General features: G+C 44.2%; 1 protein-coding gene across 7 annotated transcripts in view; it reads left to right on the top strand.

Annotated features, from left to right (window-relative positions):
• lama2 (laminin, alpha 2) overlaps positions 1-27,548 on the top strand; it is a 158,673-nt gene that overhangs the window by 67,545 nt on the left and 63,580 nt on the right. For 5 of the 7 annotated variants that reach the window (XM_080832115.1, XM_080832113.1, XM_080832114.1 and 2 more), the window contains 10 exons: positions 696-809; positions 4,413-4,540; positions 5,621-5,707; positions 13,753-13,964; positions 19,588-19,694; positions 20,481-20,732; positions 24,329-24,506; positions 25,010-25,146; positions 25,516-25,752; positions 26,961-27,104. In XM_080832115.1, the coding sequence (XP_080688241.1) occupies positions 696-809; positions 4,413-4,540; positions 5,621-5,707; positions 13,753-13,964; positions 19,588-19,694; positions 20,481-20,732; positions 24,329-24,506; positions 25,010-25,146; positions 25,516-25,752; positions 26,961-27,104 (1,596 nt within the window). The remainder of the gene's footprint in view (positions 1-695; positions 810-4,412; positions 4,541-5,620; positions 5,708-13,752; positions 13,965-19,587; positions 19,695-20,480; positions 20,733-24,328; positions 24,507-25,009; positions 25,147-25,515; positions 25,753-26,960; positions 27,105-27,548) is intronic. The other 2 variants (XM_080832117.1, XM_080832116.1) reach the window with 1 other exon arrangement.

Raw genomic sequence — 27,548 nt, 5'->3', positions numbered from 1 at the left:
GTGTGTGTAAGCATGCTGTCTCATACTTCACAATTATTCAGCTCTGAAGTGTACTGACATCTTTACATTATGTTCAGTTCAGGTGAGAAATGCTTAAATTAAGTGCCAAGTCAAGCGCGCCCCTGTTCAGGAGTCCACGTAATGTGTTACAGACACCACTTATAGCCTTAACAGGTTCCCTACTGAGGCAGTAGAAGCAAGGAATGAGTTTCTTAGAAGTGGAACTCAGGTGTAACTTCTCAACACTTTTTATAGCACAAGTCTAAGGGAAAATGGCACTGAAATTGGTCTTGTGATAAGAGTTAAATAAAACGAGTCAAAGATCATAATAAGACATTAGGATTTTCTTTCTTAATCCTCTTACCAGTCTCCGTAAACGTCCTCTCCACACAGGGAGCACTCAATCAGATCTCCACATTTATTGCTTAAATCAAAGTGCTTTCTGCCTCTGCGATGAGGCGTCAATTAAATCTCTGTCAGATTAATTACTGATTGCTGAACGGTCTGAAACTAAAAATAGCCCCATAATTCCGGGATCTAATCACTCACACAGATACAGAGATGGAAGTGACATGTTTTTTTTATGTTTCGTCTCACTTATCAACCAACTAGAGCCATTAACCTGTCAAAACACGACAGTTCGTTTTATTTGATGTGTGAGGAAATCATTTGTTCTGTTTTGTGTTTGTTTGCAGGGCTGTTTGTCTGGATACCGAAGAGTTAATGGCACTGTTTTTAAAGGCAGCTGTGAATCCTGTCTCTGCCATAGCCATGCGTCTGATTGTCATGGCATCACCGGAGAATGTTTGGTAAGCAAGAACATCGGACCTGATTGACCTGAACTGACCTCTTTGAACTTAACATTGATTTGTCTTGGTATTCTGCCTAAAAGAGTGCTGCATATGCCCCCTAAAGGGTTCTGTTTGTTCTTTGAAAAGGATTCCTTTTGCATGTCAAGAATTTGTTTGTAGGTAGTGGGGTTACACATAACTAAAAAGGGATCTTAAGAGCTGAATGGGCAAATGGGTTCCTAAAGGAGCGACCTGCGAGGAACCTTTTGTTAGAGAGGTGAGAGTACAGTATACAACAGAAGTGAGATCACCTCTGCAATATCACTTGAATGTCAAATGATTCAAAATTGTATCGCCTTATAGTAATTGTAGTACTGGTAAGTTGAACAGTAGGGTATTTGCTCTTAATACAGGCCCCACAGTAGGAACCTCAGGCAACAAAAGTCAGTACTGAGATTAAAATATTAAGTTTATCAGCACTTTATACCTTTATTTTTGATGACAGACTCAACCCTCGTCGGGATGGAGAATACCAGTGTTGCAAATTTTTGTTCAGCTGCTCTTTGCTGGAGGGGTTGTGTTGCACACCATAGGTGTTCTCCTGGATCCAAGCCAGGTCATAGATCATTTGACTTTTTTCTTCTTTTGAAAGTAGCTTGAAACTAGATTTTGGCAGTGTGCTTTGGATCATTTTTATGCTGGAATATTCCTCTTCTCTTCTGGAGACTGGGAGTCATCATGTCAGTCATTATTTTGGTATACACAGACAGTCATGATGCCATCTATAAATGTCATCTCCCCATCACCTTTGGCACTCATGCAGCCCCATATCATCACACTCCCCCTCTTTGCTTCCCTGTTGGGACTAGGCACTCACTGTGTTACTCCTTTCCAGGTTCAAGTCAAATACGCTGGACCCCATTTGAGCCGATCACATTTATCTTGGTCTCCAGTATTCATTACACATCTTTTCATGTTCTTTAGCTAAGTTTAATCTTGCATATCTGTGTCAAAGAGCAAGATTAGTTTTTCTTGGATGCCGTCCGTAGAGATTGACGTTACGCCATGTCCTTCCCACTATCTGACCTGTCACCCATCCATTGGTAACCCCTGTTCCAAGTCTGAGGCACTTGCCGTCCGTATTTCACAGCTAGATTGTGCTTGGGGGTTGCACTGAGTTTCTACTTTGAGGCCTGTTTTTTCAATAAAGTCTTTTCTAAAGTATTTGTTCATAAGAGGAAATGCTGTATTTGTCAACTTAGAAATTATGCTTAATTGACTTTTGAGAGGGGATACAATTTGGAATAATTTTGACATTGACATGATATTACACAGGGGTGTCCTCACTTCTGTTGTTATATGGAGTAACCTTACTTGGTTCCAATGTGTGGAAAAGCCAACGCGTGAGGATGAGACACAGTTGAGGTGCCGTGGGCTGTTTGTGGACACCGGTAGGGGTGAGTGTTGTGTTGTGTTGTGTGTTAATGGTGTGGCTCTGTCTGTCATTCTGGCTGAGTGTCCTACTTCCTCTTCCTGTCCACACCTGCTGTCTAGTTTCACCATACAAGGGTCACAGCTGAGCCTCTTTCTCTAGAATGTATCTCTCTCTCTCTCTCTCTCTCTCTCTCTCTCTCTTTCATTTACTCTCTCTTTCCCTCTGTCTGTGTTTCTTTATCTCTTTCCCTATCTCGTGCCCCAACGGGACTGATCTTTTGAAGTGAACTGGGGGTAATATTTTGGTGCTAAAGCCAATTCGCTTAGACAGTGTGAAAATTAAGACATGAAAATGTTCCCCACAACAAATGATTTGTCCTTGTGCTGTTTGGCAATAATGTATTTGGAAAGATCCCACTTTCAGGAATTGTTACCCTGTATAATACATGGAAAAACCATAAAAATTACTGATAACAAATAAAAGGAATCAAGCACCTTTATAAATGCTGTCCTCACATTGAATACACAGTTAGTTCGCATGTTAAAGTAATAACCTTACAGCAGGCCAGTTTCAGTAACACATTAGACACCTCGGCTCAGTGCTGAGATCAGTCTGACGGTGTGATGGGCAGTAATGTCCCCTCGGGGGCCTCCCTGCCTCGCTGTCTGTCCGAATCTTCTGACAGTTCACATTTCCACTCTCTCACACACACACACACATACACACACACACTTTCTCCCTCTCTCTCTTTCACTCTTCCTGGTTCTCGTACCCGCCTGTCAGGCATAGCCTGAGGTCAGACGTGTCGGCTCTCACCAGCACACAGCCCCAGCTGCCTCTCTCTCTCTCTCTCTCTCTCTCTCTCCCTTTCTCTATCTCTTTCTCTGTCTCTCTGTCTCTCTCTCTCCCTGTGTTTGGTCATCACGGGGATGACCTTGATCACAGGTCACCGACAGCACGAGTCAGCAGTGCCCCAAACTCAAGCAAGGAGCCATCAGAATTCAGAGTCTACACTCGTCTTTGCATCAGCTCTTTCCCTTTCCTCACTTGGCCTTTGTGTGTGTGTGTGTGTGTGTGTGTGTGTGTGTGTGTGTGTGTGTGTGTGTGTGTGTGTGTGTGTGTGTGTGTGTGTGTGTGTGTGTGTGTGTGTGTGTGTGTAGTGGGCTATCTACAGTTGAGTTCACCAGGTGGAATTGATGGTCAGCCCTAGATTAGTTGTGGGGCATTTATCAGTAGATTAGGAGAGATAGAGAGGTATTGATTGGGTGGTTATAGATTGGGGATGGCGTCACTGACCTGCCTGTAATATATGCACACACAGAGATGCACACAGACACAAGACACAAACTTCTCTCTCACACACACACACACACACACACACACACACACACACACACACACACACACACACACACACACACACAGAGATGTATGAGCACACACATACAAACAGAGGTGACCAGCCTCCCCCCACATATTACTTCCCAAACACATCCACCACCAATTCCTAACTCCCCACCCCCACCCCCACAAACACACATATAGACACACACATATACACACTTCCTTTAACTTCATAATCAAGAAATCTTCTCCATGCAACTGATTATGCTGAGTGGACATCTGTAATTGACTCAAGAGCGTTTAGGCTTTATTGGGCCTGACGAGGCATGCAGCCTTAAAATAACAACCACCACCCCCCCTTCCAACCTCCCTTCATTTCATTAGCCTGCCATCCGCCTCCTGGGCCAACGCCAGCGGGGTAGGAAGAGAGAGGGGAGAGAGTAGAGGCAGTGGGGGTGGGAATGCATTACGTTTAATTTGGCAATGCTCTCTGTCTCTCCCAATCACCTGATGAATCATCTTTGTCAGACTTTTGGGAACTGAGGCGCTAGGCAGCGGGCGCGAGTCTGATCAAATAATTTTAATTGAACACTCAGCGTGATGCGCCTTCCATCGTCGGCACTACATGAATGTTTATGATCTTATGAAAGAATCAGCGTTACAGTAGCAGGTAATTATTTGCCAGGGCAATATCCGGCGCTAGTAAATGCTGGCAGATGAGGTTTCGGTGAAAACAGCGAGCTCTTTGACTGCGCTTGTGTCAGCACGCATTCCATTTGTCTGGACGTTTTGCTTCACGTGCGCACTCTTTGAGGGGAAGGTATTATGGTTTGTTTTTGCAGGGTTGCCGTGACCACACGACAGGGCCTCATTGTGACACGTGTGCCCCTGGTTACTACGGAGACGCTACCAAGGGAACACCCAACGACTGCCAACCATGCGCATGTCCACTATTGATCCCCTCCAACAAGTATGTTTCACCTTTTTAAGACTTAAGACCTTCTAATTGAAGTTCACTGTCTGGATGTCATTCATAAACATGCAGTAACAGTCCCACTCTGGCAACAATAACATTGAACTATGCTATTAAAAGCTGTTATAGGTATTGTGTTACAGCTGTTAAAAGTTTACATGTTTTACGTGTGATCTTAGGTGAAGCCCAATTCCGTAAAGAAAGGGTATTATGAGCCCTTGAATGCTATAGAAAGGGGGTCATGAGTTGCTCATCAGAAGCGCACTCTGTCATCTTTTCTGGAGCGTTTGCTGGTTCAACGGGTGACTTCACAGTCAGGGCGTAACAATCGTGCCACTGAAGCACTGATAATGGGACGTAATCCTGCACCAGACAGACGAGGCTGGCGTTTGGGGAGGGGGAGGGGGTTGTGGAGGGGTGGGGTAGCTTCAGCTTTGAGCAGCTGGGCATTCCACCACAAAATGGTTATCTTAAGAAAGGTGGACGCAGATACATACACACTCACTTACTCTCTGTCTCACACTTTCTCACACAATCACACAAACACACACACACATACATACATGCATTCACACGAACGTATACATAAACACTCCCGCCTATACACTCCCCTCACACACAAACTCTCTTGCTCTCTCTCTCAAAGGCTGACAGCGTCACCCTGTCCGCCCCATGGTGGATCCAGTGTCGGCGTAAATAGCCTCGGCCAGTCATTCCATTGCAGTGTGGTCAGGAACACAGCCCTCCCCGACCATCACCCCACGCCCCATTCGCCCTCACCCACTGCCCGACTACCCCCACCCACACCCCCCAGTCTCCCCTTTCCCGCCCAGCTGAGGTGCTCTATCTTTGGGACCAGTGAGGAGCCACCATTGGCCTCCTCCTCCTCCTGCTCTCTCTCTCTCTCTCTCTCTCTCTCTGTTCTCCCTGCTGAGGCCTTGCCAGTCATTTCAGAGATGACGCGAAGAGCGTGAGGGACGCAAGGATGACGGGACTGATGCGTTTCTCACCCTGTTTCGCTCTATTTGTTTTTGCTTCTCTTTTTCTGTCGCCCGCTGCTGCTCAAAAACGCCACAGCTTCAGTCCGACTTGCCACTTGGACCGCGGGGGGAAGCTGGTGTGTGATCAGTGCCAGCTAGGATACGCTGGAGCTCAATGCAACATGTGAGTGAACCAGAGTCTCAGTGAGGCCTCCTTACCAGCTTAAGCCATAGAAGTAGCGTGTTTGTATGTGTGTATATATATGTATATGTATGTATGTATGTATGTATGTATGTATGTATGTATGTATGTATGTATGTATGTATCCATCCATCTGTCTGTATGTGTGTCTTGTCTGCCTGACTGTCAATGTATCTGTCTATCTGTCTATTTATGTACTGTATCTGTCCATCTGTCTGTCTGTCTTTCTGTCTATCTGTCTATCTATCTGACTGTCTTGGAGAAATACATTTCAACAAAGTGCAGTGGCAGACAGGGAAAGGCGATGCACATATAATATTTTACCCCTCTGTAAAATATTTGACTGATGTGGAAGACTGATGTGGAGTCTGTTTTCACTGTTTTACTTTCATACTTTGCACTTTGCTGTGGCTCTGTAAAATTCAACGGGCCTTGGCTTATCGGAAACCACCTTGAAATGTTGTACTGCAATTTTCCAGTTTTTAACATTTTGAACATTTAGAAACAAGAATAAGAAACAGTTTGGCATATTTAAGCTAAGTTTTGGAAAAATGGCTTTTCTTCGGATAGCACTTTTGCGAAAGCTTTGTTGAAGCACAAAGACTTCGTCAGGCGAGGTGTTGATTTGATGTGTGTGTGTGTGTGTGTGTGTGTGTGTGTGTGTGTGTGTGTGTGTGTGTGTGTGTGTGTGTGTGTGTGTGTGTGTGTGTGTGTGTGTGTGTGTGTGTGTGTGTGTGTGTGTGTGTGTGAATGTAAGTGTTATGGTCACGTTGGTCACTGTCATTTGCGTGTGTCATAGTCAGTGCAATGTGTGTGTTATTCTCACGTTGGCAGGCTCTGTTTTGTGTGATGGCAGCCTGCACTGTGCCTGGCTGTAAACCCCCTTGCAACAGCGTGTCCTTTCTTCTTTGTGTGCCTTTTAGAGAGATAAATGGAATGAATCGCTTGAGATTGAGAGTGAGGCCACCGGTCGATTCTCCGAAGATTAACCCCAAATTAGGTTTAATTGAATGTAATTATAAGCGGATCTCTCTCGCATCGAGCGGCCACGTTGTTATTGGCAGCGTATCATTGATTGGCGGAACTCTCAGCGGCGAACACAACGTCTCCGATAAGGGACCCGCTGCATTCTCGTGACTGCCCATTCTTCATGCGTGTCACGGGGGGCCCACGCCGTCTCTGCGGTTTGTCACCACAGGGTCACCGCAGAATTGAGTCCGAGACTGTAGCCATATGGCAGAGTAGGCTCACTTCTGAGGTACTATGATGATAAAAGACTCTGAACTTTTAACTGAGGCTACAGTGTGTGCAGCACAGTCCCATGCCCACCAAACACACACACACACACACACACACATTTCCATTCCACACCTCTCCTGTTTGTAAGCAGAGGAAAACAAAAGCCTGTCTCAGAGGATGTTACCCAAAAGATTGATCACCTCGCAGTTGCTGTCGCACTTTTTTTCGTCTCGCTATTGTCTTTGTCATCTAGGTCCCTGAACTTCATTAGTGTCAAAGACAAATCAGTTTCTTTGTGGGTTTTTTTGCATTTTAGTTTAGTTTTTTTATTCTTCACTTTGCCGCTTGAAAATGAAGAGTGAGCTTTAGTTAATATGGTAGGAAGGAAAAAAAAAGAGAAAGAGTGAGCGAAAGGGAGAGAGACAGAAGGGATAGAGCGAGAGAAAGAGACATCAATGCCAGTACTCTATTTACGCCACTGGTGCCGGAGCCGGAGCCGGGCACCAAAATAAATAAGAGCCACCAGGGGGGAGCGAGGGTGCCCCTGGCTGTGACCCACACCCCCACAGACAGATGGAGACGGGCTGCTGCAGGCATTTGTGCCCTCCCCACGGTGGCACAGGGGCTGGCAGCCGCCTCCCCTCCTATACTGGTTCTCCAGACAGAGAGAGAAAATAGAAAGGGGAGGGAGAGAGACAGAAAGAAAGAGTGAGAGAGGGAGAGAGAGTGAGGGGGGGATAGACAGAAAGAGAGAGGGAGGTAGGGGAAGGGAAAGGGAGACAGATATAATGAGAGAAAGACAGAGTGAGGGAGGGGAAAACAGACAGAGAAGAAGAGGGGGAGAAAGGAAAGAGGAGAAGAGAGAGATGCAGGCAGACAGAAACACCAAGAGAGAGAAAGCAAGAGTGGGGGAGGGGAAGAGAGGGATAGAAACAGACAGAGACAGAGAGAGAACGAGTGCAGAGCTCTACGGATGAGCCCAGGATGGCAGCCCATTTTGGGGACAAAATGGGACCCATCCATCACTACCTCTCCTGAGACCCCTGTGAATGAGACTGTTAAGGGCGTCACTGATACCCACTCGCACACACACGAACACATACAACACACACTACACATTACACATACACTCACACATTACACACTCACTTTGCACATTACACTGCTCTCACGCATGCATACGGATACATATAATGTACACACACACACACACTCACACACACAGAGGCCTGCTCCCTCGAGCTGTGTCGTGTGGGGGTCGATAGTGCGGGGCATGTGTGTCTGGTGTGTGTGGCTGGCACTGCCTCGCCTTGCTGATCAGTAATAAACCCACAACTGGCTGGCACCGCACCAGCAAAAGACTGGCAGCCGCCAAGTGCCAGTCCATTAGCAGGTCAGCGTACGAAAGGGGAACTGCAAAAAAAAGAAACTGATCACTGTCATACGTATATAATGTAGTGCTTGTCATTGTTGGATTCTTAAGGGACATATTTTACCCCAGTTTACTTTATAAATGTCAACTCGTAGTTACAATTCATCAATACATCTGGAAGGTTCACTGATACTATTACAAATAATGATACTGATATCTTGTCCATTATATAAACCAGAGGTAGTGATTGAAACAGGTTTCAGAGACGGGAACAGGCAACTTGTATAGCTTCTGAGATCCGAATCTGTTGCCCACCACAAGATGAATAGTCGACTTGCAAAACAGCAGAACACTATTCCAAAATCTGTTGGGGCATATGGTGTTACAAAAGCTCGCTCCACAGTGGTTTAATATCCCACCGCTCTTCAGGGACAAACAAGTAGAGACAGGTAGAGAGGATCCTCCCACATTAAATGACCAATGTTTGCCCTGTGTGGGCAGTGGAAGACAAGTCGTGAGCGTGACACACTCACCACACCCTTGGCTATCGACCGATGGGGGAGTGGAGACATGTGACCTGTGATCTGGAAAAATAAAAGTGCAAAAAGGCTCAGATGCTACGAGCTAGCACCTGCTTCACAGTAAAACATGTTCGCTGTCGAAGAACATCGAGACCCTGTCAAAAAAGCTGTTGTTTGCCTTCGTTTCATATTTATTTATCTATTCATTTTGAAGAGAGCACACTTGATGTGGCTTTCACCCCCACTGCTTTCAGAGCGCTGCATCAGCTGTCAGTACAGGGTCACTGAAAAGAGAGTTTGTGTTTTGTTTGGCCGCCAGTCGCATGTCAACACATGCTATCTCAAGCACTGGCCTGGGCTCCTTGACCAGAGCCAGGCCAATGTGGGTCTTAAACGTTTCCTGTTTTACCACGGCAGGGAGGACGTGCTCGATACTGCGTGTATTTATAGCCCGGCCAGACCCGGACACCTGGCCCCGGCCATCAGTGTTTACCGGAGACCTTTTCCCTTCCCGTCCGCATCTGGGAGCGCATAGCAGCCTGAGTGAGTTAATGAGGGCATAAATACCAGCAAAGGCAGGCGGCAACAGGGGCAAGAATAGTCCTCCTCAGACACCATTTCAGGAAATGGAACAGGGCTGTCTGCTTTGGAGAGAAATAGGGTGTGGTGAGATGGTGTTTGTTTGTTGGGGGTGGTCATTCTAAGATGGGACCAGGCCAATTTTGTTTTGGTTAATGACACACTGATGACTGCAACTGATGTCAGTCCAGTCAGTTTGCAGCACAGGTTTGTCACATTATATCTTCAAAGCATCCTCTACTGGAAATAGCTTTGAGTATTTTCAGAGCAACTGATGAAGGATTTTTTTAAACGGGACCGTCGACTACTTTGAAGTTCTCGGAGCCGAGTTGAATGGTTGGATTGGTGTAGTTTAGGCAAGCATATGGTCTTTCAAGTCAAATAGCTGTCAGTATCTTGTGTCTGTTCTCTTTATATCAACTCAAGCCGAAAAACACCATCCAGTTTAGCCTCTGTGTGCTTTCCTTGGTCTTTGTACCCTCCGCACCAAATCCTACTCCTTGATACGCCTGCTTCTCCTCACTTTGTCCCTCCTGCGGGAAGATTAAGGATGCAGTGTTGTCAGGTAACCAAAATCGTTATCTCTGAAAGATGCAGATGAGTCTGAGTGAAGCATGCCAGCACTGGAAAGAATTCTGGGTATTAACCTCCGAAGGTGGCCCGCTCTCCGTCTACCCCCCACCGGGGCTCAGCATCTCAGGCCTCCTTGCGCAATCAGCCGCATTTTTTTTTCTTCTCCTCCCCTCTATCTTTCTTTTTTAGTCGTCCATTCCGCTACCCTGCGGGACACTAAGGGACACTGACATTCTATTTAGGCGCGACTGGTGCTTGCTCGATGATGTCTGTATTATCCACATCTTGCTCTCTCCAAGATATCCCCCCACCACCAACCCCCTGTTCGCTCCACGGCCTCAAAAACGAAAATTACAGACACGTCCTCACACGCTGTTCCATGCCACCAACTCGCCTCGTCGCCTTAGACAGTCAGAAGCAATAACCCATCCAATTAATAAAGTCTCCAGCGACCGGGGGAATCTGCTCGGCGTGATGCAGTATGATTACCTTCTTCCCCCCAACCCCGTTTCGCTCCCCCCTTTTTGCTATCATGCAGATAGAGGGAAACGAAAGGGAGATAAGGCTGGTAGGAGCTGTTTTTTACAAGCGCGCAGTCGATGGAAATGTATATCTTTATCAGCCGGCGAACACGTCTCATTTCGTGGGAGATATATTGCCGAGGAGCAGGCCAGTGCAGATAAGAGCTTAGAAGTTAGGAGTACACAGGGAAAGGAGGAGGGGAGGAAGGGGGGAGGGAGAGGGAGAGAGAGAGAGAAAAGAGAGATATTGTCTGTGTGTCTTTGCATGCTTAGTCTTGCTCCAGATTGCTTCACTTTGTTTAGATAGGAGTTGATACTGAAACTGTAAGTGTCTGTGTCTGTTCCCCACTCTCTCTCAGCTCTTGTTTGCTTTTGTTTCTCTCTCTCTCTCTCTCTCTCTCACTCTCTTTCTATCTGTCTCTTTCACTCTCTCTCTCCCTCTCATTTCCCATTGTCACCCTGTACTCTAAATGCATAAAGGAAGTGTTCATGTATAAAACAAGTGATTGTTTTCCTGGCGGCGAGGCTGTACAAACACACTGGCACATGGCTGGTTTGCATTTGTGCCGTTGGAGGGCATGGAGGTACTGTAGGGGGTCACAGTAACTGTGTGTCAGAAAGGAACACGAGCTCAGTGCTATCCATATGCTGTTTACACACTTTGTAAAAGCCCTCAGCAAACAGCCTAACAGTGCTTAGCTGGTTGGTACTTATAAGTCACTTTTTATATTAACCCATTTAGGCCTAAAGCGCCTGGAAAAAATGCCTGTAAAACCTATAGGCGATTTCAGAAAAGCCCCCAAAACCTGAAGTTTTTCTAGAAATTCAGCAATTGTGTCAACGCCTACTACATTACTGATTTCTCAGCCCCTGTAACAGATAGAAACACAATTCAAAAAGTATTTGAGAGCTTACACCTGTGGCTTTCATGAGAATTTGAATTTGTATTTACAAATATTTACAATATTTACCTACACCTTCTCAAAAGTAAACAAAATATGTAAAAGTGCAGGATCAGCACAAAACAGTAGGAAAAAATGTAATAAGCTATATGACAAAGTATATAACAAAGTGAAATAAAGTATATAACTATATAATTATAAATATATAATTCTTATAGGGAAAGTTTTAACTTTTGAGTTGTTTACTTGTTTTATTATGAGCAGAAGGGAATACGATTAACATCTATTTTGTTGTCCGTGTAGTTTTTACATACCAGGGATATTTAATGCTCATTTGGACACTATGGATGGAGAATGGACCTGACAGTGTCAACCTCTGAGTTGTTTACTTGTTGTATTATGAGCAGAAGGGAATAAGATTTTGATCAACAATTATAACTATTTTGTTGTCCATGTAGTTTTTACATACCAGTGATATTTTTATGCTCATTTGGATACTATCACTGAGATACAGATGAACTAGTTTAGTGTCAAATATTCCATTAAAAGGGAAAAAACAGGAATAATTCAAATAAAAAACAAAACAAATTTCAAGTACATCTTATTTATCAACTGATAAATACTGTATGCTGGGCTGAAATGGAAGGCAACCAAAGCATTCACTATAATAAAGTCAAACGAGGATTCAGTAGCATTAACTGATTATAAACAACATTCTATAGGGACTGATTATTGTTTTGAAATACTAGAATATATAGTAATGCAAAGAATAGAGAGTTGTCGATATAATTCGCTCGTTCACACTCGCTCACTGGAGAAAGTTTTAACAACATAGCAAGCTAGCTTAGTGTTAATATAGCCCTCTATGATACCATATTCCCTTTCATTTACCTCGAGTAAACCTACATTAAAGCAAGTAACAATCGTTAACAACTACAGATAACCATATTCTGTAACTACCAGTACTCAACTCACTCCTTGCCTAATTTACTTTGAGCTATAATCCTGGCTGTCGCGGAGGAGACGTTACTTAGCAAAGCGAGAAAGCCAACGATTTTTTTTTTAAACTACTAATGGCAAAACATTTGAGGCACTATCACATGTCTATTCTGATGCATTTCATTGGCCCAGAGGCCGACACTTTGGGCAAAAACCCCCCTTATACAGAGAAAACGACACAAACGCTTTCCCGGCCTTAAAGGTAGAATGACGCAACAGCGCTCCCGGCTTTAATGGTAGAACAGCGGTAATGCTTTCCCGGCTTAAATGGGTTAAAACAATTATCTGAATTGGCAAGCAATGGACTGACATATGCAATTACTTAGAACATTACTGAGTGTATGTCAAGTAAATTGGCAATACTTTAAGGTTTGGTAGCTTCATCCTGTCAGTGGCAAGTCAGAAGCCAGTTCTTTAAATAAGGTTTTTTGGGATTACATTTTTAGCCATATATTGTACATTTGCCAGCCATAATGGAATCACATTCATCTCTTGATTAACCCAGTGCTCTGAGAATGTTTTGTAAGCTGCAGTAAAGCCACAGAAAAGGTTTCTTTTTTATATTATTGTAAATGTAAATGCACTGACATCATTAAACAAACATAAACAGGGATCTGGTAGAATGGTGACCCTGAGTAGCTTCCCCATAATATTACACACAGGAGTCCATAAAGTGTTCACTATAGTTCATTCCCAAAACATATGAAGTCCTGTTCCCGTGGAGGAATTTGAACACAAAGTGCAATTAGGGCTTGAAATTATTTCCTTTCTGTAAGGTTTGTAAGGAGTGCTATAGAATAAATTAATAATTTTAAAATGTATCAACTGCTGGCTCAAATTTCAAGACCATCATTAGACCAAATTCTTTGCCCCTCTACAGTAGATGTAAGCCAGCTTTACTTAACTCTCTGTTCCAGATATTTTCAACTGGTAATGTTTTACACCTTGCACTTATCAGAGAGTTGTACATTTTTGTCACTTAATCCAGTTTCACATTGGGTGGGTTTGCATTTTAGCCTTAAATAATACCGCAATCTTAAAAAATCAAAAAGTGAAGAGCCTGGGAGGTCAAACACTGAGAATAAGAATATTTTTGTGGAAATTTCATTGTTGTTTATTGTAAATGTGGATATAGAGTAATTTCTCGGCCGTGAAAATGAATTGCTTTTTTTTTTAAGTGGGTCCCATCTACTGCACCTTAACTTCCTAATAACATAGTAAAAAGACAGTGTAAGCTTCCAATCCATTCTGTTTGAATTATATCCGACAGAGTGGCCTTGACTCCGACTAACCCTGTCGTTTGTCCCCCTGCTGTCCCTAGCTGTGCTAACGGCTACTTTGGGCAGCCTGGTGTGCCGGGTGGGTCGTGTCAGCCATGTGAGTGTAACGGGAACCTGGACCCTACGGCGCCCCGCAGCTGTGACCCGGTGACAGGAGCCTGCTTGAAGTGCCTAGAGGGCTACGGGGGCACGACCTGCGAGACCTGCGATGACGGCTTTTACGGAGATGCCATCACACTGAAAAACTGCCAGCGTAAGTAAGGGTGTGGTGTGAGTGTGTGTGTGTGTGTGTGTGTGTGTGTGTGTGTGTGTGTGTGTGTTTGTGTGTGTGTGTGTGTGTGTGTGTGTGTGTGTTTGTGTGTGTGTGTTGGGTGATTGTGACAAGGGTGACAAGATGGCCCAACAATAGGTGTGTGTAGTCCTCAGTCTTCAATTCCAACCCTGCACCAGCTGACCAGCTGTCAATCAGAGCAAGACTTCAGGGGTGAAAGGATCCTTGGCTTTCCCTGGAAAACTTTACATCTGTGAGCAACAAGGGAATTCGTAAGGAATGTGTCACTAAGCATTTATGACAAATGGGGTGTGTGACGGGCAGAGCCTCGGGTTGCCGTCAAAATGTGGGTTTGGCCAAAAAGCTCAGGGACAGAGTGAGGGTTCTAAGTTATAATGTTTAATGACTCTTCAAAAATGTCTAGAAAACATGCAAAGCCTGTCTATATGCAGAGGAGAACAATCAGCAGTCTCAAAACCCTACCAAGCCTCTAACTTAGTAGAGGACAACAGTCAGCAGTCTAAAGGTCTACATAAATGCACATACCTGACAAGACAAGAAGATTAAAAACCCCTAGACAAAACATTGAACACAAATAGTAGGTGGCCAGCACCATCCGCCACAGGATGACCAGCCAAACCTGTTGATTAGGCTAGGTTATACTGACTTACTTAGTAAGTAATGTTGTTGAATAATACATTGATAGTTCTATTGTTTTTAGAATTTAATCAGGTGCATCGACTGCACCAAATAGTCTACAGTTTGTTCTCAGAATAAAAAAGGCCATGTAAAGGATAACATTTCAATCTAATTAAAATCAAATACCATAATTACCTGAGACGAACCTAATATGCTGTTGTTTAATAAGCTTAAGATCATTCTTTAGCATTACCACACCGTACAAAGGCCATCCTATTGGGGAAGGAGGGGAAGTAGCCTACTAAGAAAACCCAGGTTTCCATCCAAAAACTTAGTTTCCGTAGAAAATTGAGCTGACCTCTCTTGCTCCCATAAGTCACATTACAGCAGGTGCCAATATGTCTGCTCAAACATTTCAACACAGACGTAGGCCATCATTTTTTAAATTTCAGTCCCTAGCTCAAAAAATTCTCCAGAATGGACATGAGATATAGGCTATATTGATCTCGACAAAAATAACCTTAGCTTGCCATGAAATCTCTATTTCTTTACAGGCTCAAAATCACATACCCTGATTAACAAATTAACAGTTAGTTCAAAGGGATAGGCCAGGGGATTCAGCAAGCTACAATTATGTGTCAATTTATTGTATTTTTTTAAACAACAGAGCTCTGCATTTTATTTAATTGTGAAAGTGCTCCAGGCTAACACTGTCCACAACCCACAGCCATATTTCCATCTTCTTACATTATAACCTCATCTGACTCATTAGTTTTCATTCGTTTTCATTACGGGATTACTCGAAAATATTGATCGGCTTTAACCAAACTAATTATCTTTTTTCACTAATTATTACTGCCCGGTTCAGCCCACTTAGTACTTACATTGACCATGGCCTCGTTTCCCGAACGCGCACTTAGCCTAAAAAGGACTTGAAATCGGTCGTAAGAGGGATCCTTCGTTGCAGAGCGGTTTCCCGACGCGGCACTTAGCTTAAGTTTATCTTTCGTTGAGAAGAATTCTACGTGTGGTCAGGACCAGATGCAATCCAGTAGTAACTTCACACTTAGCGATGCAATCCACCAGGGGCGTCGTTCGGCCTATTATAGAAGAAATCCAAAGGATGTTTCTGTGTATAGCACATCATGAGAATGTCATTGTTTCACCTGCCTATTCCCATCAAAATAGAAATAAAGAATATTGAGTATTTGAAAATAAAGATTATACAAAATAATATGTTATTGAACTAAGGAGATGGCTTTTCTGACTGTGTAGTTAGGCTGCAATATTAGGAAATTGACATGTCATTGAGCCGGGCTGGAAATCAATCAAGAGGGTGGCACCCGCTAGCCTATATATATTTATTGAGGTATTGTTCTTATGACGACACTTGTTATATTGGAACTTCATTCATGAGCCTATACATGGGTTTCTTGTATACAAACATTGAAGGCTGCGCGCGCAAATCCGCGGCAGAAAGCCATCTACCCTAATACAAATGAATACAGAAAGCCCAGTTTAAATGTATTGTTTATTACTTATTTAGCCTACCGTTCCCTATTCTGTTGCCATGAATGCTTGCACACACCCTCAACATATTCCCAAACGTAACCTTGTACATTGTTGAGCCTTTTTCTATATTTGATTTGATTTGATATTTAATTTTTCCTGGCAAACAGATGCTTCCTCCTAGGTATACTGAACATCTTACCAACTCTGTTAGAGCAGTTCACCACACAACAACTCCCTGTCATGTTGCCTTCCTCCACCGCGAGATTGCGCACGCAACCAGTGATGACGTAGCCGAGAAACCCATGTATACACAAGTGAGAAAATCCACTCGTCTGACATCGATGAACAGGCGACCTCCACCCTAAGAGATACTTAAGAACTCGTGCACGTGGCGCTCGTGCACCTGACTTTAAGATGATGTTGGGGAAACGCTCGTAAATAGAAAGTGTTACTGAGTCTACTATGTCGCCAAAATCCACGTAGAACGTTAAGATACGTCGTTATCGGGAAACGAGGCCCATATCTTTACCTTTCTCTATCTTTTTTTGTGCAACAGTGCAAGTGCACTTCCATTTCTACCCTCGAACCAGGCTGCCAATAGCAGGCTTCTTCCTAAAGCTTAATAGTTATACTAAGATATAGATACTGTAATTCCCTAAACGCCAATCACTAACGAGGCAATTATATTCTGTTTGACTTTTTTTTTGCATTTTCTAATATAAAAAGTAGTCATTATTACTGTTATAATTAAAAGTGAAAATGTTTATAATACTGTAGATCCTAAACAAGTTCTTCTGGTTTTGATTAAACCTTTGTGTCAATTGTTTATTTTCGTCAGCCTGTTATTTTTTATTTGCAGAAACGCCCCATTGCGTTTCAATCCCACTAATTAATCAAATGCATCAGGGCCCAATTGGCTCAAACCAACCCTAACCATTATAAAGTGCTGCACTCTGTTATTACTAAACACTCCCGGTGCTTTTTGGCGCTTGCTCCGTGGCTTTGCCAAGGGTCATGGGTGGCTCAATCCAATCAGCTCCGTTCGGCGGCCTATACAGTGGGGAAAATAAGTATTTGAACCCCTGCCGACTTGGCAAGTTTGGCCACTTGCAAAGAAATGTGTGATCTAGAATTTTAATGGTAGGTGTATTTTAACAGTGAGAAACAGAATATCAACTAAAAAATCCAGAAAAATGCATTTTATAAGATTTATGACTTTATTTGCATTTGATGCAAAAAATAAGTATTTGAACCCCCAAGCAAACAGCAAGAATTCTGGCTCCCAATGGCCAGTTATGTGCCCAAAAAGCACACAGATTAGTCTTCATTAGGTCTAACAAGGTATACCTGATCTCAACTGGTGACCTGTATAAAAGAAACCTGTCCAAAGAATCATACTTCACACCTTCAACCTCACCACCATGGGCAAGACCAAAGAGCTGTCCAAGGACGTCAGAGATAAGATTGTAGACCTGCACAAGGCTGGAATGGGCTACAAAACCACGGGCAAGCAGCTTGGTGAGAAGCAGATAACTATTGTTGCGATTATTCATTAATGGAAGCAACACCAAACAACTGTCACCCGCTCTAGGTCTGGGGCTCCATGCAAGATATCCCCTCGTGCGGAATCAGTGATCATTCGAAAGGTGCAGAATAACCCCAGAACTACACAGGGGGAGCTTGTGAATGATCTCAAGGCAGCTGGGACCAGAGTCACCAAGAAAACCATTGGCAACACACCACGCCGTAATTTTTTGAAGTACTGCAGCACTCGCAAGGTCCCCCTGCTCAAGGAAGCGCATGTACAGGGCCATCTGAAGTTTACCATTGCACACTTGAATGATTCTAGGGAGGATTGGGAGACAGAATGTGGTCAGATGATACCAAAATCAAGCTCTTTGGCATCAACTCGACTTGCCGTGTTTGAAGGGGGGGGGGAATGCTGAATATGACCCCAAGAGTACATCATACCCACCATCAAACATGGAGGTGGAAACATTATGATTTGGGGCTGTTTCTCTGCCAAGGGTACAGGACGACTCCACCGCATCAAGGGGACTATGGATGGGGCCATGTAACATGGAATATTGGGCTTGAACCTCATTCCCTCATTCCCTCCCATTGAAAACACAACATTAAAGATTTGGAGAGGATCTGGAAAGAGGAGTGGACCAAAATCCCTCCTGAGATGTTTGTAAACCTGGTGACCAACTACAAGAAACGTCTGACGTCTGTGCTTGCCAATAAGGGTTATTCCACCAAGTACTAAGTCATTTTTGTCAGTCAGTTTTGGGGGTTCAAATACTTATTTTCATACATGTTATAAAATGCATTTTTCTGGATTTTTTGGTTGATATTCTGTTTCTCACTGTTAATATACACCTACCATTACAATTATAGATCACACATTTCTTTGCAAATGGCCAAACTTGTGAAATCGCAAGGGGTTCAAATACTTATTTTCCCCACTGTAAATGAAACAATTCCCTACAGTCCCTCGGGCTGCCTGTGGTCACTTTCTTGTGTCTGCGTCCTGCCCTCCTCCTAACGGGGATGGAGGGAGAGCAGCACCAAAGATAAAGTGTGGGGCAGGCCGCATGTCCGCAGCAGTCTAATTGAGTGCTCTGCAGTGATTGAAGCACCTCGCTTTGAGGGCCGGCTGGCTCACGCTCTCTCTCTCTTTTTCAATCAGTGGAGAGATAGAATAATCAGCATTTGGGTTTTGGCGGTGTGTGTCTGGGGGGGGGGGTGATTTTCAAATGGCACGCAGAGGTGCTAAGGGCCTAGTGGAGAATGGAAATGTAATAAGCAGTTCCGGCGCTCTCCAATAACCTGCCTTATGCATTGCCATTGACACTCTAAATGTGCCACCGTTAATATTGTACCAAGCCTTGAGTATAGTCTTTGTCTCTGGCTCGACTTCTTCTTAATTTCAAAAGATGGGAACAGGCTTAAAATCGGACAGAAAAGACGCCTTCCAGAGCCGCTGGATTTTGCAATGCTAAAATCGTTGTGAGCAGATGTACCCTCCAACTCTACCCTGCCGGTTGCCATCTGTGTTCCCATCATTCGCTCTGGCTATCAAAAAGGAACAATGAAAGTGTCTGACTCCACCATCAGGAAGTTGTTGTCGGCAAGTTGTTGTTTTCGCTGTACCCGCCGAGGCCTCTGGCTTGTCAGTTTGCCTTGTCTGTCACACTGACCGTGGCACTCTTAGTTATGAGTAGAGGAAATGTTTTTGGTGAAAGTTTTAATTTTAATTTACCACTCACTAATCTCATTTTCTCTCCCGCTCACCTCTCACTCTCCCTTTTCTGTTTCTCTATTCTCTATTTTTCTCTTCAATCTTCTTCTATCTGTCTTTCTCCCTCTCACCTCTGCTCCTTCTCTCCTCTCCTCACATGTCTCTCTTATCCTAATTTATTTGTCTCCCCCTGTCCCTTCCTCCTTGCAGCTTGTCAGTGCCACCCTAATGCGTCTCGGTCGGAGGTGTGTGATAAGGAGACAGGCCAGTGCCAATGCAAACAGCATGTGGTGGGACGCAAGTGCGATGAATGCATGGTGAGTTGAGCATCTAATTGAATTAGCTAATTAGTACAGACTAGGAGGGAGCCAACCCTAGTTATGCTGTAGTATTTGCAGATGAGGTGGCACAATAATGATACTGCTACTAGAAGCAATTCTAGCAGCAGCAGCCATAGTAGTAGTAGTAGTATTAGTAATAGTAGTAGTAGTAGTAGTAATAGTAGGAGTAGTAGTAGTAGTGGTAGTAGTAGTGGTAGTAGTAGTAATAGTGCAGTTAATTTTAGTGTGGATATGCTAGTAGAAGTATCACTCACAATTTAAACAAAGGTATACATTTAAAAATGGAGCAACAGCCGTCATGGTTTTAGCATTTTGGCACCAACAGTTATTGTAGCAGCAGTCACAGCAGTAGACACAGTGGCGTTAAAATTCAGCATTGTTATATGGGTTCGGTTTAATCATACAGTTATTGCCATGTCTGTTAAAAAAACATTTCACGAGTTTGTGTGCTGTTTTATGGCGCTATAAAGTGCAGTTTCACATTAGATTAAATACCCTAACATCCATCACATTAAAAATCACACACTTTACAACACATGAACAGCTCATACTGATCATCTGTTCTCTTAAAGTGTCTTTAATTGCACAGATTACTGCACAGCTCAAAGTGGGACACAAAAGCTGTGTTGACACAGTGCATTTTATTCTCGGTCACATCAACTTTACCACCATGAAGAAGCTGACTGAATGAATGTTTTTACATATATTCTATATACTATATGTGCAAATGGAGTCATAGACATGTGTGTGTTTGGCGTGAAGCCCAACTACTGGTGGGACGCGGAGCGTGGGCAGTGCCGTCCGTGCGGCTGCAACCGGCGGGGCGCCATGTCGCAGCGCTGTGACTCAGAAGGCCGCTGCATCTGCCGGCCGGGCTTCGTTGGGCACAGCTGCGACGTGGCTCGGCCCGAGAGGAGGGAGACGCAGCGGCCCGTCCTGAAGGTGCCCATTGAGCGCTGGACCTCCACCAGGGGCCGAGGGGGCTGCCCCAGAGGAGCGTACCGCCCCGCGGGGGTAAAGGAAACTGCACAGGGCATGAGTGTGTGCCATGGTGTGGTGTGGTGTGGTAGTTTGGGAGAGCTCCTCCGGTGTGTTTTTTGTGAAACTGGTGTTGCATTGGTGCGTAGTACCACAAACATGGTAGCTCGCTGATTGAAATGAGTGTTTGTGTTAGTGTGTGTGTGTATGTGTGTGTGTGTGTGTGTGTGTGTGTGTGTGTGTGTGTGTGTGTGTGTGTGTGTGTGTGTCTGTGTGTGTCTGTGTGTGTGTGTGGTGTGTGTTCTGGGTCTGTTGACCATATGCCTGGTGTGGTTTTCCTAATGCTGCTTCAGACACTTTATTTTTGGGAATGTTGGGAAGATTTTGCTGCATGTGAGTTTTGTTTGTTTCCTTTTCTGTTGTGTTTTTGACAAATGCAGGCATGGTGTGTATTAGCCATCAGTGTTGACATGGTAATACACAGAGATGTGAGCAGGTTTGTTTGTAAGTGTCTTGTTGGGAAACACTTTGCCCTGTTTGAGTAGATCTGTAGTGGTCGGAGGAACAGACTCACGGCTGGGTGACACGGCTGGGGCTGGCGCTGGTCTTCGTGTGGCAGCCGAGGAAACACCAATCTTGATTTTGCAATGAAGGCATTTTTCACATCGTTAAAAGAAAAACAACACTTGAAATGAATCAAATGAATTCTATTTATAGCCCATTTAAAGTCCTTCCTCATTCTTTATTTAGAGAGATCATGAATTCACTCGTGCTTCTCCATTCATTGCCCTCCAATTAGTGCTATAGATCATCAGGAACCCTGGCAACCATGCCAACATGATAGTGATGTGGTTTTAAAAGCAAGATTCCAGATTTTGACTTTGGATTACGTATGGTTGTGTCATCCAAAACTGAAAGAAGCAAACAGGGAGGGGTAGGAAATGGGTAAAGTGAAGTGATCACCTCCCAAATCTTCTTCTGAACCTTTGTTCAGAGCTCCATTTCATTTTAGTTGCCAGTATGAAAAGATGAATAGAGGAGGTCTGTTCAGGTGATTTGCCAAGGCTTTATAACTCTCATTCTCTTAGATGTGATCAATCTTTTATAAGATTAAACATTCATTTATTCTCCATCCTATCCATCCACTTTCTCCACTTCTCAGACCTTCAGATAACTGTTGTTTGAGTGGCCGTTAATGAAAACAATTGACCCAAACTACATCTCTCCATCTCTAAAGCTCTTTTTCCTAGAGATGATGTTCTCAGGAATATTAACGGAAAGATTGAAAAGGAAAGGAAGGACAGAGAGTGGAAGTGGAGCCACATTTAGCATCCATTTTAAAGCACTCCTCCAGGTTTTCAGCCAGAAGCTCCTAAAGGTCTCTCTGAATGTCTTTTTTTCAGGAGTGGTGTTTGTTTCAGAACAACAGGTAAAATAGTACGACCGGCAGTAGCAGTTCCCTCTTTCTGCCAAACTCTACTCCCCTTTCATGCCGTAAAGTGTGGACCACAGAGAAGCTTTTAACTAAATATCCATTGCTCCATTGCAAAAGATTAGTGGGGGAACATTAAGATGCAGGAATTCATTTCAGAGGAAGAAGAGTTGCAAGAACATTGAGATGCAGGAATTTATTTTAGAGGAAGGAGTGTCACAAGGTTATGGAGAAGAGCTAGAGAGCAAGCCAAGGTGGAGAAAGATTGAAAGAGAGGTACAGGAAGATTAAATGAGACAGAGGGAAATGAAGAGTTTGTGAGCAAAGAGTGGATAGAGTGATTGAAGTTTCTAGGCAATGAAAAGAATATATGAAGGAAAGGAAGGAAAGAGGAACCCAGATATTGAGCATATATTGGTCCACAGGTGGATTTTGGTCGGCACCCTACTGGTGGACTGACACTTCTGGTCCAATCTCGGACCACCATTGTCTTTAGTTTAACTGGCCATGAATATTAAGAAAAAAACATAAAATTGATTCTGATATCCTTGACATCCATATTTACAATATCATCTTCTAAACAGAAGTCGTTTGTGACACTAGAAGGCTGCCAAAGTGATACTTGACTTTATGACTACACATTATGGCAACATATATTTAACAATTTAATGAAGAAATGAAGCAAATCAAGCAAGTGGCAAAACAGTGGGCCATATGTCTGTAACTCACCAGTGGACCAACCGAAAACTGAAGAGCCAAAAGGCAGCGGACCGCCATCTCTGTCCACAGTGGGCTGGCAGTGGTCCACTGGTCTTTTGTTCTCTGGGAAAGAATGGAAGAAATAAAAGAAAGGATGGTAAGAATAGTTTATCTATGCTATACCCCACGCTACACACTGAGGCTTTTCTCATAAACTATTTTTATAAGGCCAAACTGATTTTTTTAGACTCTACCAGACTTTGAAGCAGACTCTATGTTATCTAACAGAATCAAGTGGTGTGCTGTTTATACACTCCTCAAATGTCAGCCTTGTAGAAAAGGGAACAAGTTAAGGCTTGTGTGCATTAACTGTAGTCTGGGAACCAAGTGATTTACATTACGTACATGACCTGACATTTAAAACATGTGTTTTAATTCCTGATTTTAATATTTTACTGAGTCAACTGCAGTAATTTCAATTTGTAAGCCTCATATGTATTTCTCTGTTGGCTCTGCCATCACATAGATGTGCCTTTCTCCAGTATGTCTTTTCTTGACTCTGACAGCTAAAATGGGCATGGCATTATTCACCACATCACATAGCTTGTGAGAAGATTATTAATCTCAAACAAACTTTTTGATTTTCGCTTTGCTTCAAAGCACATTTTGTTTGGGCGTTTGGGGTTTGATGGGTTTTAGAAACGTCTAGTCACATGGGAGGTTGTTTGTGCTGGTGTGTGCATGTGTGTGGTTTAATGTGCAAGCTTGCCGTGCTGACCTCTCGTCTCAGTTTGTTTTTAATGTCTTCCTTTGGAGAGCAATTAGCCTGATTAATCGATGGCACCATCCCCCCCCCCCCCCCCCCCCACATATCAAAGAGACTAGTGCAGCTAGCAAACGCACAACTTCATTAGCAAGGACTGAGTGCATTCAGTCATGTTCTGTTGGTTTGTCTAACAACTCCTCGATGGCAGGTGACTTTGTCTAATAATCTGCACCCTTTCAGTAAATTACCTCTGCGTTTGTTTCTGTTTGGTAACTAATTTTCATAGCAAGAATTTTCAGATGGTTCTATGTTCAGTCCCATATGTGTATAGTTCCACATGGTTCTAAAGAGTTTTACTGCAGACTTCAGGCTCAGTGCAAAGCGTCCTCTAGAGAATGAGAAATGCTTACATCTGAGGGGTATTTGAATGAGAAGGATTATTGAGATTATCCTTATCTAAAACCTGAAACAGCACATTTTCCTTAAGTCAACACCTTATGTCCGGCAATATCTGGCTAACTCAGAAATCATGCTTGGTGAAATACCACCCCTTGAGCTTAAAGCACTTCAGTGATTTAAAATCCTTGAACATTATGCTTTCCCCAAGAGGAATCATATATCGGACTCAAGATCCATGCTGGGTTAAACCATTTGGGAAATGCTTCAAGCAGGACTCTTCTTGTGATGAGTGTTTTCTGACGGCACAGTGACCCCTTCCACCATTCTCTCTCTCAGCCGGAGACCCACCCTGACTCAGGCAGAGGCTGCGTGCCTTGCCACTGCAACTCCTTCGGCTCCAAGTCATTCGACTGTGACGAGGGCGGCCAGTGCCGCTGCCAGCCCGGCGTGAACGGCCAGAAGTGCGACCGCTGCAAGCCGGGTCACTTCAACTTCCAGGAGGGCGGCTGCACACGTGAGGCCACAAGCGTTTAGTCGTATCTGTACTCCATGCATGTGTGTTCACAGTAACACATTCCTACACGCGCGCACACACACACACACACACACATACCACACACAACACCCACACACACGCCACATACAACATTCAAATACCAGGCACTTAGAAGTTTCCGAATATACAGTACAAACCAGACACACTGTCTGTGCTCATAAACACAATTCTCTTCTGGACAGAAGGCAATGTGAGATCTGACTGTGTTAGCAAAAAATATGTATTATATTCTTTTCACACAGTAAAATGGGAAACATCTTGTGACCTTTTGCCCCTGATTTAAGTCCAACATACAGTTATGTGCAGTATATCCAGCATTGAGACTACTTTGGTGTAACTCTGTCCAGTGGTGCTGTGGTTGTGATCTGGGTATGTCCCGTCATCTGTCTCTCTCTCTCTCTCTCTCTCTCTCTCTCTCTCTCTCTCTCTCTCTCTCTCTCTCTCTCTCTCTCTCCTTCCAGCATGCCAGTGTTCCCATGTGGGAAATAACTGTGATGCCAACACAGGCCAGTGCATCTGCCCACCCAACACCGTTGGGGAGCGCTGTGACAAGTGTGCCCCCAACAACTGGGGCCATGACATCAACATCGGCTGTAAGGTACAGAGGCCTTCCTCTTTTACACAACGCTCTGTCTTGCCATAGCTCTGATTTCCTTTACATCCTTTCCTCTTCAACCTCCTGCTTGGCCTGCCATCATGCTTTAAACATCTATACTACTGTGTGCATCTGCATTGCTTTCACATGAGAACCTTTGGACACAGTTTTACCTTACTTGCCCCTCAGTAATTTAAAAGTGATATTAAGTTGTATGTGTTATTTTTAGTCACATAATATTGATTAAAACAAGTTCATGTGAATTTTAGTATAAACGGTCAAATTAACCTTTAAAACTCTGGTATGTCTGTGTGCATGTGTGTGTGTGTGTGCGTACACGTGTGTCCGTGTGTGTTTATATTAAATCGTTAGCCATGCGGCTGTGACGTGGTCGGATCCGTCAGCCAGCAGTGCAACATCAACACTGGCTGCTGCCTCTGCCGCGACCAGTTCACAGGCGAGAAGTGCAACGAGTGCAAGCTGGGCCACCGCGACTTCCCGCAGTGCATCGCTTGCGAGTGCGACGCCGCCGGCTCGACCGCCGACAGCTGCGACGCTGAGCACCGGGTGTGTGCGTGCGCGGACCGCACAGGCCAGTGCTCCTGCAAGGTAACGTTCAGCCGGCTCCATCCAGACATAGGCAGGGCCCCCATTATTACACTGAAGCGACAGCTAAAATGTCCCCCAGGACCTCTTAAAGACTGTAGTTTCTAAAGTTTCATTCATTTCCCATTGTGCTGCATGCCTGACACCAGACATTTATAATGTCAAATATTTCAAAACTGGCGGTTACTATAGAGAGCGTGCAGCGAAATCTATGGGATGACTCAGGCTCTTGAGTGGCCTGGAGAGAAAGGAAATTGACATGTAATGGAACTGGACCGTGGATAGCTCTGTACTTTTAAGGCTTTTATTGCAATTACCCATAAATGTCACGCTAGAGTGAGCCGTGATTGATCGCTGGAGTAACCTGGATGCACAGCAGGAGAGTATGCATTGTGTGTGTGTGTGTGTGTGTGTGTGTGTGTGTGTGTGTGTGTGTGTGTGAGAGAGAGAGAGAGAGAGAGAGAAACAAACAGAGAAAGAAAGTAAGTGTGTGTTTGGTGCACCCCGCATGGCACCGGGAAACCAGGAGCTGGTGTGCTATTACAGGGTACCGGTAGATAGAGGGATGAAGATGGAGAAAGAGAGGAGTGTGGCAATGAATGGATTGTAAAACGAATGTGGTGGCTCACCACCTGACAGCATGGTGAGAAAGACAGAGAGATGCCTCGCATTTCCATACCGCCTCTCAATAAAACTAGAAACAAATGTTTCTGTCACTGTTCAACAGTCATGCAGCAGAAACTATGAAATTCCCTCACCAGCTCAGTAAAAAGACACATAACAGGCAGACACAAACACGGCATTGATGAAAAAACAAAGACAAGACAAAGAATATCAGAGGTCATATAAATGCTTCACTGTCACAGTTTTACATCAAATATGTCGACATGCAGATTTTTGTGCAGCAGCAGGCATTGGGGTGGAACTTGCCGGAAGGCAAGCGTTTTCCTTTGTCCTTTGGTGTCCTCGGAAATCTCAGTCATTCCAAACATCCAATCTGTCAGTCACACACTGACTTTCAGCTGACTGCTGACGATACACACATGAAGTGTCCTTGTAAAGTGACTGTGTAGAAGTATACATTAGTAGGTACTGTGTATGTGATAATGTTTAAATGGCTCCACTTCTTTGATTTACTTTCTATCTCCTTTCTCTCCCTCTTTCTCCCTTCCTCCATTCCTCCATCCTCTTCCTCCTCTTTCTCCCTTCAGGCTAACGTGGAGGGTCTGAACTGTGATCAGTGTCGTGCGGGAACCTTTGGGCTAAGCACCATTAACCCACTGGGTTGCAGCCAGTGCTACTGCTTCGGTCTAAGCAGCAGCTGTAGTGAGGCACAGGGTCTAATCCGCATGTGGGTAAGTGTCACACGCACACACACACACACACACACACACACATACACACACACACACACACAGGAGGACTCTTACACACGCGCAACTGTACACAGGCACACACATATACACATACAAACACACACACACACAAACACACTCTATTACACACATGCAACCGTACACAGGCACACACACACACACACAGAGGAGGACACTTACACACATGCAACTATACACAGGCACACACACACACACACACACACACACACACACACACACACACACAAAAAAAAAAGCACACACATGCATTCACAGCGGACATAATGTGAGATGCACATGCTTTCACTTGCACACACAATATGGTCCTCCTACACAGAGGTCTGGCAATTCATCTGCTTTTGGGTGGGTCATGTGTCATAATCACACTGAATACACCTACACACTCTCTCTCACACACACACT

Source organism: Sprattus sprattus, assembly GCF_963457725.1.
Source record: "Sprattus sprattus genome assembly, chromosome: 2".
Classification (NCBI taxonomy): Eukaryota; Metazoa; Chordata; class Actinopteri; order Clupeiformes; family Clupeidae; genus Sprattus; species Sprattus sprattus.
Note: the sequence above shows the minus strand (reverse complement) of the source record. Positions and strands in the feature narration are given on the sequence as shown.